This window comes from Asparagus officinalis, chromosome 5 (assembly GCF_001876935.1).
Source record: "Asparagus officinalis chromosome 5, Aspof.V1, whole genome shotgun sequence".
In the NCBI taxonomy this organism is placed as follows: Eukaryota; Viridiplantae; Streptophyta; class Magnoliopsida; order Asparagales; family Asparagaceae; genus Asparagus; species Asparagus officinalis.
Window position 1 is genome coordinate 107,735,987 of NC_033798.1, and position 13,082 is coordinate 107,749,068.

Below are 13,082 nucleotides of genomic sequence, written 5' to 3' on the forward strand. Positions count from 1 at the left end.
AGAGGTGTAAACGGGTTTAAGGGTGTCGTGAGTGAGAGGACTTTGCAATCTTTATCCATGTAAAAAAAATTATAATTTGGTGGTGATAGTGGACTACGTTCGATCCTACGAATTTTCCGTGTTGAGAAATATCCATGTTAAACCTTTTGCGTGATCATTCTCTTTAGTTTGTTTGGTGGTTTTTGGGTTTTTACGAGTTCTAAAAATCCCAACTATTGGTGCTTAATTCTCATAACCTTCTCAAAAATAAACACGCATTTCAACTCTCAAACACAAAAACAAACCAAAAATCATACCGATTAACCTTGCGAAGAGCACACTGCCCTCAGGTAATTGTAAAGAAACAGTCTACAAACAAAATCAAAACCCTAAACCCTAAAACACAACGACCACCAGGAGACTGCCACCGTCAACCAACAGCCTGCAACCTCAGTTGCTCATAAAACCTCCTAATGAACTCCTCCGCATCCCCATCAATTTCCCTTCCACCCTCCTCCATCATCGGAAAGGGCGAATCGGTAATTCTCACCTCCCTTACCGCCACCGGACTACTCCTCAAATACCTCCACGCCTCAACTGGCGAATCCTCAGCCTCCAGCATCTCCATCGACGTCGAACTCAAGCTGATACCCAAATTACCTCTACGCCTCTTCCTCTTGCTACGGTTAACCATCGGCGTGTTGCTACAGCTGAACTCGACCTCTCTGGGGCTGTAGTAGGCGACGGTGGGGTCCATCGAGCGGCACGAGAGGCATTCTATAAGGTTCTCGCAGTGGGGGATGAGGCGGAGCTGGAGATTGGGGAGGAGGTCGTGCTTGAGGGTGTAGTAGAGCGCGCGTAGGATGCGGGATATTTGTTTGGCTATGGCTTTTTTGTTTTTTCTTGTCTTTGGGGTTTTGGAGGGGAGAGATTGGTATTTAAAGGGAATTTTGCGGTGTTATGTTTGGAAAGTAGGGCTGTTTTAGATATTAATCCCTCAAATCTCCAATAATTCTAAGTAGGCTTTTCTAATGGGTGAATTACACTTAACCCCCAAGAACGCCTAGCATTTTTTGCGTAAACCTTCAATAATTTTTGCAGGATACCCCCAACATCGTTTGGATAAATTATACTAAACTCCCAATAACTTTCAAAATGCATTTTTGTGTTTTATTCTCGTTATGGGGATGCAAAACATGGAAACTTGGCAGGGTTTTCTGTAATTCTAAAAAATTATTAGGGTTTAGTGTGATATTGAAAGTTTTTAGGTGGCCTACTACAAAATGATGAAAAGTTCTTCGGGCTTTAGTGTAATTTACCCTTTTTCAAATCTTTGAAATTGCTTACTAGTGCTCACTTCCTATGCGGTCTTGCAAATTGGTCACACCATTTTGGGTAACTCCTAGCTTAAAACGCCCAATAACTAAATTACCCTTCGGTTAGAGGATTACATGAAGTTTGGTGGGTTTATGACAATTGGGAACTTCATAAATAAGTTAGGGTGGTTTTCTTATAGTTGGAGAAAATAATTTTAGTGGGTCTGGTTTCTTTTTTAGTTGTGTATTTGGTTTAAGATTTAAGCTCATTCAAACACAAGTAGGGGAACATAACAGAGGGGGTAAAATGAGAGCTTCTCCTGAAATCATTAGATCTTTAAGAATATTACTTTCAAAATTAGCGTGTGTTACCCAGAGGTACCAATTTACAATATATAGGATTTGAGAGGCTTGTAAACAGTTTGAGGGGCTAATATGGATTGTATCTTAAAAAATCCGCTTGAAATTATTTGAATTGATTGTGTGAAGAAGTAAAATATGAAAAGGACAAATTAAGAGAAAGCTGATTTGCGAAGAGAAAGAAACGAGTAGTAGTTAAATGTGCCACGTGGAGAGAGAGAGAGAGTAGTAGGAAGTGGGGCGTCCTATAAATTTGGCGTTGGCTTCTAAGCGTTTATATAGTTTGACACATGTTGCTGCGATTAATTAAGCAATTAGCGAGGAACTAATTAACGTGTAGTTGAAGAAAAAATATAATTAAGAAATTAGGACCTTCATGTATATATTTTGTATAAAAGACTTTACACGATAATTGTGTTTACATTGTTTGGCTTATGTATTTCTTCTTTTTCTTGATTAATTAAGCATCAACTTATGCACGTAAATTTTATGAATTTGGACCTCTCAATGACTCAACTACAGAAAAAGTAGTAGAAAGCTAGACCACTAGTTTTTTATACTAAACGTTAATTATTTTATGAGTGATTAAGATGTTGTGCGCAGCGGAAATTTCGACAGAGTTTCTGGTGCACAATAAGAGAGAAAGATCAATAAGAATTCTTATTTCTCAAAGGGAACAAGAATCTGAAGCCTAATATCCCATCAAAGTGGGATATTAGCTCTTCCTCTCGTCAGCTCTAGGACTGCGCGTCGGGTATCCTAAAAACTATTACAATGGCCACAAACTCAAACAAACTAATTTTACGTGGTTCGGCAAACTGCCTACATCCACGGGGCAAGGAGGGGGGATCTACTATTATAGAGAAAAAGAATACAAATGGGTTTACAACTCTCACAATCTAAACCCTCGAATAGGCTCCTTGCTTTTCTTCACAAGAAAAGGTCAGCCTCCAAATATTTTTTCTCTCTTCACAAAACCCGAGACAGTCCCCTCTCTCTCAGCCGACTTTCCTCTCTCTCTGCACCAAGCCCAAGCCAAAAAGAACTGCTCTCGCCCCCTGATCTTGCACCTGCGCAGCCGCCAAAGAAAAAGAAAAAGAAAAAGCCGACTATACTCCCCTCCTTCGCACACAGCCCTAGGTCTGCAAAAGATATATATATAGCTGCGGTTTCATTAAGTCTTCGGGTGGGCCTTTTAACCTCACACTTTAACAACCAGCGTTAACTTCACATGGTGGCCTTCTTTACCCACTGGACTCTTTGTATCCACATCCTTTCACGCGTAAAGGAAAGCAACGTGGCCCCCACTCACAATTCTCCACCTCGGCGAAGTTTTCACAAAACTGAGCCGACACCGACCAAACCAAATGCCTCACTTGTTGCGTCCAGTACGCCATGGCAACAGACTCATGACAACGGACTCCATCCACAACAAGTCGAGACCCAAACGGGAGTGCGAACACTCACCCAAACATCGGTATCTACTCACCAAATCGATCTCACCCCCAACTAAGACAAAACCCTAGATCTGGAACCTGGACTCTGATACCACTTGTTGTGCGCAGCGGAAATTTCGGCAGCACCTCCGGTGCGCAAGGTGCACAACAAGAGATTAGATCACAATAAAATTCTCGTTTCTCAAAGGAAACAAGAACCAAAAGAGCTGATATCTCACTTTGATGAGATATCTAGCTTTTGGTTCTTGTTTCCTTTAAGAAACGAGAATTTTATTGTGATCTAATCTCTTGTTGTGCACCTTGCGCACCGGAGGTGCTGCCGAAATTTCCGCTGCGCACAACATAAGATTCATTCTAAATTTAGCACTCACCACACCTCTATCATGTATTCCACTTATATTTAATTTGTAATTGAAAACAAATTATAACCATTAATTAGGTGATCAATAATTCTGATAATGTAAGGTCCCTCCACCTTTTTTAATAGTCGAGAGAATCTAAATCTAATTTTTATATTTATATCAGCCTCTACAGATAGTGATTTTTCTATACTTCAGATTAGTTCCCCACGAGATCATGGAGCAAAATCTTTACAATTTAGATTGGCCTCGTGACGTAATGATTATACATTTATACTCTCTATTTAGAGTATGTTTGACAACATACTTGTTTTATTTATGAGTATCTTTTTTTATATAAGCTGTCAAAATCATATTCGGTAAGGATTTAATAATTATTATTTTGAACTTATAGGTAGGAAAAAAATAAGTTGGATTGTCCACTGCATTTTTTGGCCACTTATAAGTAGATTTATTTATTTATGTTAAAATACTAGCTATCTTGCCTTCTAACAAAATCAGTAAAAATAAGTAATATGTAACTTATAAGAAATCACAAAATAAGTAGTAGCCAAGCTGGCCCAAGCATGCCCTTACAAGAATGGTGAAATGTATTTCTTAAACATCGTCAAGAGTTATCCTGAGAAAATTAAGAAAGAAGAATAGCATCTTAATCCAATCATACTCTTGCAAACCAAGCAAAATAGCATGTTATTTTGATGTAATTTCCATGTATTATAGAGTCTAGAATCTCAAGATGCAACATAAATTACAGTAATAAGTTTTAAGTTTGTCTCTGTCGTGTGATTTTGTATGATCACGAACTAGCAGTATTTTAATAGTTTGGTTGAGTAATTAATCCTTGAATTTGTGCCTATAATTGTATGTACACTTAGTTATTTTATACGCTAAATCAAGAAATTCTAATTAGTGGGCATAATTAAATAGACACATGAATTTCACGTGTAAGTTTCCATTGGTAGAGGGCATTTGAATTAAAATTATATCATTTTCAGTAATCGACCGTGTCGTATTATTGTGGCTTAATTAATGTGCTAATGTTTATTTCTAAAATATTTTCATGTTCCATTGACCGCAAGGTGAATTGTCATCTGATAATTCTTTATTCTTCTAACACAAAGAATGTATTTATGAGCTGTCCTCTTCTTGCTGGTGAGAGATATTTTTAGTTTTCATGATCAATGAACATCCTCTAATTGAATGCAAAATTCTGAAGAATTTTCTTTATTGGAAGTCAGATTTTAATTAAAGCGTAAAATTATTGTGCCTAATACTCCTTTACCCTTCTGTATGAAAATTGTACACACTAACACTCATATTGCATACGTATATGATACATAGACGTCAACAAATCCTCATTTATATCATACTAAAATGTTTCTTCGTGCATTTTAAGCGCTAATAAGTACTACAACTCGAATCTTTTGTTTTTTTCCTCAAAAAAAAAAAAAATCGAATCTTTTTTAAATCAGTCTGCATATCTTATACATATTAGTTTCCAAATTTTATTTTTAAAGAATGATCACGAATGATGTATCATATAATTTAGTAAAAGAAAAATAAGAATAGATAAGGCAAGCTCCCTATCCCATCATGTTTAATTAGGGTAGAAACTTAAAAGAACTGATTTCATTTTTACCCTATCACACAAGCCAGTATTCTTCAAACAATTAATGGTGTTCTTATAATATAAAAAATTTAATTTTGCAACTCCCTTCTCTTTATGATTGTCCAACATTTCTAACGCCATAGATAAAGACCATACATAATAAAGTCCCATTGATAAAGTCATTCACATAGGTGGACGAATTAGGTGAGGGTATTATCATGTATATTTCATTACGAAACCCATCATTGAGAGGGGGATGTTAAACATAATTAGCTTAGTAATTAAATAATATCTTCATCCCTTGCTTTTATAACTGAGAAGAAACGGCTGCCTCTAGAAGTTCTCCTCGTCATCTTGATTGCCAAGCAAAGCTATCGTTGGTTGTGAACTTGTCACCCTTCTACAATTTGAGTTTGCTTTGTGGGCCCTAATGCACTTTTCACTCCATTTCTTTCGGAGTTCAAGGTATTATGAAGTCTAAAATGTCCACATCAAGAAGCACTTATGCAAGATATATTATTAATGTTGATCATTTCATTTTCCAACGGAAGGACAATTTGGTTGAGCTTCTTGAATTTGCAATATTGGTATATGTCCCTTTTAAGATCTTAATGCAAGGACTCTATGAATAAATCTGACATTCACATGTACTAATAATTGCCAGAAGCTGATTGTCAAAGTTCTTAAGGAGTGCAAAAATTGTATAAGAAACTACGTTAGGGGAACGACAAATTAAATTGGGCTACCAATGTGAAGGTTGGGAAAAATGGATTTCAATACGTTCATAAATTAAATTACGGACAAATTTTGAAAACCATCATATTTACAAAAAAACGTAAATTCCGACCTATTCTAAAAAAATAAGTATCAAAACCGACTTAGTTTCAATCGTCTGGCTTAAACTGGGTCGGTTTTGACAAAATATGTTCCGAAACTTCTCGGGACTTCAAGTCCCGTGAAGTTTTTGTGTGAAGTTTTGTAATGTACAAAAACTTCACAGGAAGTTTCGGAAGATTTTTCCTTTAAAACCAACCCAGATTTAGCCCGATGGTTGAAACTGAGCCGGTTTTCACAAATATTTTGTGAATGGGTCGATTTTTGCAATTATTTTCTCATGGTTTTCAAAATTTGTCCTTAAATTACACTATCAAACAGCACAAAGTCCTTTTCTTTGGCAATTGAGATGCCAGGAACGTTTCGGGAGATTCTTTTAGATGACCTTTCAGGTATCGAAAGTTTTTAGTAAGGGAAAATTTGCAAAATAGACCGTTTTTATAAAGTAATTAGCGAAATAGACCGTTTTTTAAAGTAATTAGCAAAATAGACCGTTTTTTGGCAAAAGAGGTCGATTTTGAAAAAGGGTTCAGAAAACATACGGGACTACTAGTCCCGTATGTTTAAAGTTAGCTAATCTGATGATTAGTCCACTCAGAAAATATACGGGACTACTAGTCCCGTATATTTTCTGTTTTGTTAACTAATCTGATGGTTTTGGATCTCTAGCTGCGTATTCATCTGATAGTTGAATTGTTAGATAAAAAGAAGTATCTTAGGTCTTATTTCTTTGATTATTCCTATTTCAGGACTGTCCAATTGCATTCTCATCAAAGAACTCTACCTAGCCGGCAACAAGATCAGCAACGTCGAAGGCCTCCATCGCCTCCTCAAACTAACAGTCCTTGACCTGAGCTTCAACAAGTTAACAACATCCAAAGCCCTAGGCCAGCTCGTCGCCAACTACAATTCCCTTCTCGCTCTCAACCTCATAGGAAACCCGATCCAGGCCAACATTGGTGATGACCAACTACGAAAGGTCGTCACTAGTCTCTTACCTCACTTGACGTATCTCAACAAACAGCCGATCAAGCCGCAACGAGTGAGGGAAACGGTGAATGATAGTGTTGCTCGAGCTGCATTAGGGAGCGGTAACGGAGGGAGGAGAATGGCTAGGAGAAGAAGCCCGAGCTCAGGGACAGGATCTTTGGTGAGGCGAGCAAGCCAGAGTTTAGCACTCGGGTCCCACGCGAAGGGAAGTAGGAATAGGGCCAAAGGGAGGCTCCAGCACTCGGTTACTTCTTCAAGGAAGTGATAAGTAACTGGAAAAAAGGAAGAACAAATAGAGTAAAATGGTTGCCATCAGTTAAACAAAACAGAAAATATACGGGACTAGTAGTCCCGTATATTTTCTGAGTGGACTAATCATCAGATTAGCTAACTTTAAACATACGGGACTAGTAGTCCCGTATGTTTTCTGAACCCTTTTTCAAAATCGACCTCTTTTGCCAAAAAACGGTCTATTTTGCTAATTACTTTAAAAAACGGTCTATTTCGCTAATTATTTTATAAAAACGGTCTATTTTGCAAATTTTCCCTTTTAGTAAATGAGTTATGTTTGTAATTTAACGAGAATAGCTTTTTTTTTTGAAGAAAAACAAGGGATATACCCTGTCATTTGTATTAATAAAAAAAAGTAGTTACAAAAAAAGGATATTAAGTATATCCAAGAATTGGAAGATAGAAAAGATAGTTTCTCAGGACTAGTGATATATGACTTTCTTCTTTCAAACATCCATGAAGATGAAGAGAGGGCCTTGCCGTCATTCACCGTTGACACAGATATAAGAAAGAACCAAAGCCAGCCATATATATAGTAACAAGAAACTAAACTTTCTATAACCCAATAACCACAAAATCTCAAGAAAACTACAAAAAACTATTCTTATGTACATATGCCAAAAAACTGACATTCACAGTCCCATTACTTATAAGCTGTCATATGCTTCTGATAATCGGGGTTTTTCTCCAGCTTAGCTTTAATTTTCCGTGCTGCAACTCCACTTCTAGACCCTGTCCAGTCATTTAAATAAGATATTGTGAAGTTAATAATAGACTTAACAGAGAACTGAATATGGTCAAAAATGCATTTATTCCTCCAAGTCCATAAACTCCAACAAACAGAGGCAAAAATGCTTCTCCAAAGAAAACCTTCCATTCCTCTCAGAGTTTCAATCCTACTCATAAGCTCCTCCAAAGTATTAGGCCAAGTGAAAGGTAAGAAGTAGCTCCTGAAGTGCTGCCAAACTTTCTTGGATATAGGACAAGAAAGGAACAAGTGTTCTCTGGTTTCCAGGTCAAGCCCACAAAAAGAACAAAGGGAATCTCCATTCCAGCCCTTAAGCTGAAGAATCTCCTTAGTATGCAGTTTATTTAGTGTGAGAAGCCAGGGAAAGATGCGAACTTTAGAGGGGATAATTGCATTCCAAATGACTTTGTATAGAGGATGCTTAATACCTCTCCTTATAAGAAATTTGTAAAAAGACCTGACCGAGAACTGTCTATTAGATGTGAGAGTCCATGTAGGTTGATCACAGATATTAGAAGCATGAAAGTCATTGATGAGATTCAAAAGATCAATTTTCTCTGCTTGAGCACTGATCACAGATATTAGAAGCATGAAAGTCATTGATGAGATTCAAAAGATCAATTTTCTCTGCTTGAGCACTAGGAAGAATGCTTCTTCTCATCAATAAGATTGATGAGATTCAAAAGATCAATTTTCTCTGCTTGAGCACTAGGAAGAATGCTTCTTCTCATCAATAAGTGCCACTGCCACTCATTATCAATATAAAAACCTTGGCTTCTAATAGTTGCATTAGAAGAAAAGGCTAACTTGTAAGATTCAGGGAAAATACTAGCTAAGTTATTGAAACCAATCCACTTATCTTCCAAGAATCTTATGCTCTCTCCAGAACCAATCAACCATTTTATGTTATGAAAAAAAGCATCCTTCTTGGATAAAACGTCATTCCAGAATGATGAATTAGATGACTTGAAGAGTGTGGCCTGCAAATTTGTACCTCTGTGAACATAAAGATGGTGAAGAAAATTGCCAGATGTTGAATTTCTATCCAAACACTTCCATAGCCATTTGGATAAAAGTGAAGAATTGAACAAAGAAATATCCTTAACTCCCAGGCCTCCCTCATCTTTATTTAAACAGACTTTTTTCCAGTTAACTAGGCATTTGAAAGAATTAGTGTCTGTCTTTCCTGTCCATAAGAAATGCTTCCTGACTTTATCAATGTCTTTAACAAGCCATTTAGGTAGCTTATAAAAAGACATGTAGTATAAAGGAACTGAAGTAAGGACTGAATTTAACAGGACCAATCTCCCTCCATAAGATAAAGTATTCTTCTTCCAAGATGCTAGTTTCCTATAGAGGTTATCTAGCAAAGGTTGCCAATCTGATTTTGATAGTTTGCCATATTTGAGAGGTAATCCAAGATATTTGATAGGAAGTTGATCAACTTTACAGTCCAGAGAAGATGCTAGAGCATGAGCCTTGCGATGGATATTGCCAAAATACATAAGAGAAGATTTTGAGTAATTGATGCTCAAACCAGATACGTCCTCAAAAATGTAGATAATAGTTTTAATAATGGAGATATCATGTAAGGAGCTTTTGACAAAAAGCAGTGTATCATTAGCAAATTGAAGTATCCTCAAAAGATTGAGAGGGAGCTTAAGTCCAAGAGATGACAAAAGACCCTCCTCAGCATTGTTCATAATCATTTTGTTCAAAACATCTACAGCAATATTGAATAACATTGGAGATAAAGGGTCACCTTGCTTAATACCTCGTTTACAAGGAAAAAACTTTGTGGGAGAACCATTAACAAGAATAGCACAAGAAGAGGATGAAATAATTTGAAGAATCCATGAACACCATCTATTACCAAAGCCCCTAGCTCGCAACAGATCAATGAGAAAAGCCCAGTCTATAGAATCAAAAGCTTTAGCAAAATCAATCTTAAACATAGCAACTTCCTTCTTTTTTTTTGAACAAGCATGAATCATTTCATTAGCTTGTAGAATAGAATCAAGAGTAGATTTTCCAGCTTGGAAAGCAGATTGTGTAGAAGCTACCAGAGATGACATGTGATGAGACAACCTATTTGCCAAAATCTTAGAGAAATTTTTAAAAAGGCAATTGATAAGGCTAATAGGTCTGAAACCAGTCACCTTAGAACAATCCTTGATTTTGGGGACCAAAGTGATAAAGACTTTGTTGACTCTATGAATATGGGATGGGTTGCCATGAAAAAAATGCATAAGAGCAATAAGATCTGTCTTAATCAAATCCCAGAAAGTTTGATAGAAAGCCATAGAGAAACCATCAGGTCCTGGGGCTTTATTTGCATTCATACCAAACACAGCACTTTTAATTTCAACTTCAGAAAATTGATCTTCAAGGGATAACATATTATTCTCTTGTTCAGGATATAGGGCAGACCAATCAATATGCATGTGTTTATTATTAGTATGACCAAACAAATCATGATAATATTGGAAAAAAGCTTTGGAGACATCCTTATCTCCAATAAAATCTTTGTCTTGATAATTAACAGAAGCTATGAAATTAGCTTTTCTATGGAAGGAAGCTGTTTTATGAAAGAATGATGTATTTGCATCACCCTCTTTTAACCATTGCACACGAGATCTTTGGTGACAATAAGTTTCCTCTTCCTTAATGATAGATATGTAAGAATCATGAAGAGATTGCTTCTCATTAAACTCCGAATCTGAAAGAGGCCTTTGCTCTTCTATCAAATCAAAGGCATTAATTTTTGTTAAAACATCTGTCTTTCTAGAAGAAATACACCCAAGGACATTCTTTTTCCACCATTTGAGCCTTTTCTTCAAGAGCTTTAATTTAAAAATGAAGGTGTCAACAGGATTTCCATGAACTTGAAAAGAAAGCCAACATTTAGAAACAAAAGGAATGAATTCTGTGTTATGGAACCAACTTCTCTCAAAACGAAAAATAGGATGGAAATTCTTCAACCCACCACTATCAAGGATAATAGGGAAATGATCAGAACCAGATGCAGATGGAGAGGATTGGATGCATAGAGGAAATTTATTTTCCTAATCAGAATTAATAAGGAATCTGTCAAGCCTTGCCAAAGAGGGGTTATGCCTTTTATTTGACCAAGTAAAGCATCTACCAGGTAAAGGTAAGTCAATTAGAGATAAAGAGGAGATGAAGTCCCTAAAAGACTTTATGTCCCTAGGAGATCCAGCACGACCATTTCGTTCATCAGAGGATAAAGTAACATTGAAATCTCCACATAGGATCCACGGACCAGGAAGAATGTAACGAATTCTGTCTAACTCCCACCAACAAACTGCTCTATCTTCTCTGTCAATAGGAGCATAAACGGATGTGAAAATAAAAGACCAATTTGTTGGTTTATGATGAAGGTGAACTGAAACAGAGAAGACCCCTACATATGACTAGACTAAGGAAAAGGCATCAGACCATCCTACTAAAACTTCTCCTCTAGATTATGTGGAGTTAAGATGACACCATTGGGAAAGTCTCCTGCCCCCAATTGATTGAAGTTTTCTAGGAGTAGGATCAGAAAGCTTACTTTCTTGAAGACCAGCAACATCAATACAGTGGCTATGAAGAAAATCCTTAACCAACCGTCTTTTAATTGGGCCATTAAGACCCCGAATATTCCAAGAAGTAAATTTCATTGAAAAGGAATATATAAACCCTACCAACAACTGACCCAAAAATCAATCAACCATCATTTAGCCTCTTTATTCCTCTCTACTTCTTTGGATTGAATAATGTTCATAGACTTCTCCGATAGAGTAACACCACAATTGATACGAGTCGCCGTGCGAGCACCCTTTGGTCACGGAATTACCAAAAGGTGGGTTGAGAAGAGGATGACCAAACACAAGAACTATTCAGTATAAGGCGAAGGAAAATACCTTCTCTAGATTATGAAGAATAAAAGATTACAATCTCTCCCTCACAATCTCACTAGAATCGAGAACAACCTCTCAATCCTCTCTAAACCCTAATACAATTATTAGAATTTCTCTTCCTCTAAGGTCTGATTACAATCTAAACTCTAATCCTTTTGATCAGGATTTCACTTAGACCTAAAACCCTTTAGGACTACATCTTGGCCTCTAACCTTCTAGTTTAGAACCCTAAACAATCCCTATTTATAGGGTTTACAATGTGGTGGTAATCTTGTAAATAAACAAGTCAAAAAAGGATCAGGAATCACTGTCAAAACAGAATCCAAAACGAACCAGGAAAAGCCAAATATCGCGATCCGGTCGACCGCCAATCCTGGTCCGGTCGACCGGCCAAAGTGCTTCTGCAAACCCTGCCTTGTGCAGGTTTTCCGGTCGACCGGCATGGGTGCTGCGGTCGACCGGCCAGAACCCGACCCTGTTTTCCTGATCTTCTGCGTTTCACTCCTTCTGACTTCTTTCGCCGTCCTCTATGGCTCCAACCACGCCTCTATTCTCAAGATATCATGAGAATCACCTATCCTCAAGCTCCCATGAGGATTGTTTTTCCGAAGAGAAGATACACCCGTATCATGGGTCCCTCCTTTAGGAACTTGAAGTCCCTTTCAAGTTAGAACTTCAGCTGAGGAAACTCTCGAGCCCCTCCATCTTTGTTGTCTACAGCCATCTTCTTCTTCCTTAGTCTCTGAACTCCCTCCAAAGAAAAAGGATCTCGCCAAGCTTCTTGTATGAGGACCGAATAAGGACCATACACAGGATGCCCCTTCACCGGATCTGATGCTCTGATACCAACTTGATACGAGTCGCCGTGCGAGCACCCTTTGGTCGCGGAATTACCAAAAGGTGGATTGAGAAGAGGATGACCAAAAAAAGAACAATTCAGTATAACTTAGACCTAAAACCCTTTAGGACTACATCTTGGCCTCTAACCTCCTTGTTTAGAACCCTAAACAATCCCTATTTATAGGGTTTACAACGTGGTGGTAATCTTGTAAATAAACAAGTCCAAAAAGGATCAGGAATCCCTGTCAAAACAGAATCCAAAACGAACCAGGAAAAGCCAAATATCGTGATCCGGTCGACCGCCAATCCTAGTCCGGTCGACCGGCCAGAGTGCTTCTGCAAACCCTGCCTTGTGCAGGTTTTCCGGTCGACCGGCATG

The 13,082-nt window shown here is 37.6% G+C and overlaps 1 protein-coding gene across 1 annotated transcript; it reads right to left on the reverse strand.

Moving 5' to 3' along the window:
• Positions 258-5,221, reverse strand: LOC109842322. The gene is made up of 2 exons (XM_020411215.1): positions 5,111-5,221; positions 258-886 (listed from the first exon to the last, which is right to left on the reverse strand). The coding sequence occupies exons 1-2, from the start codon at positions 5,219-5,221 to the stop codon at positions 410-412; spliced, it is 588 nt and encodes a 195-aa protein (XP_020266804.1). The 3' UTR covers positions 258-409.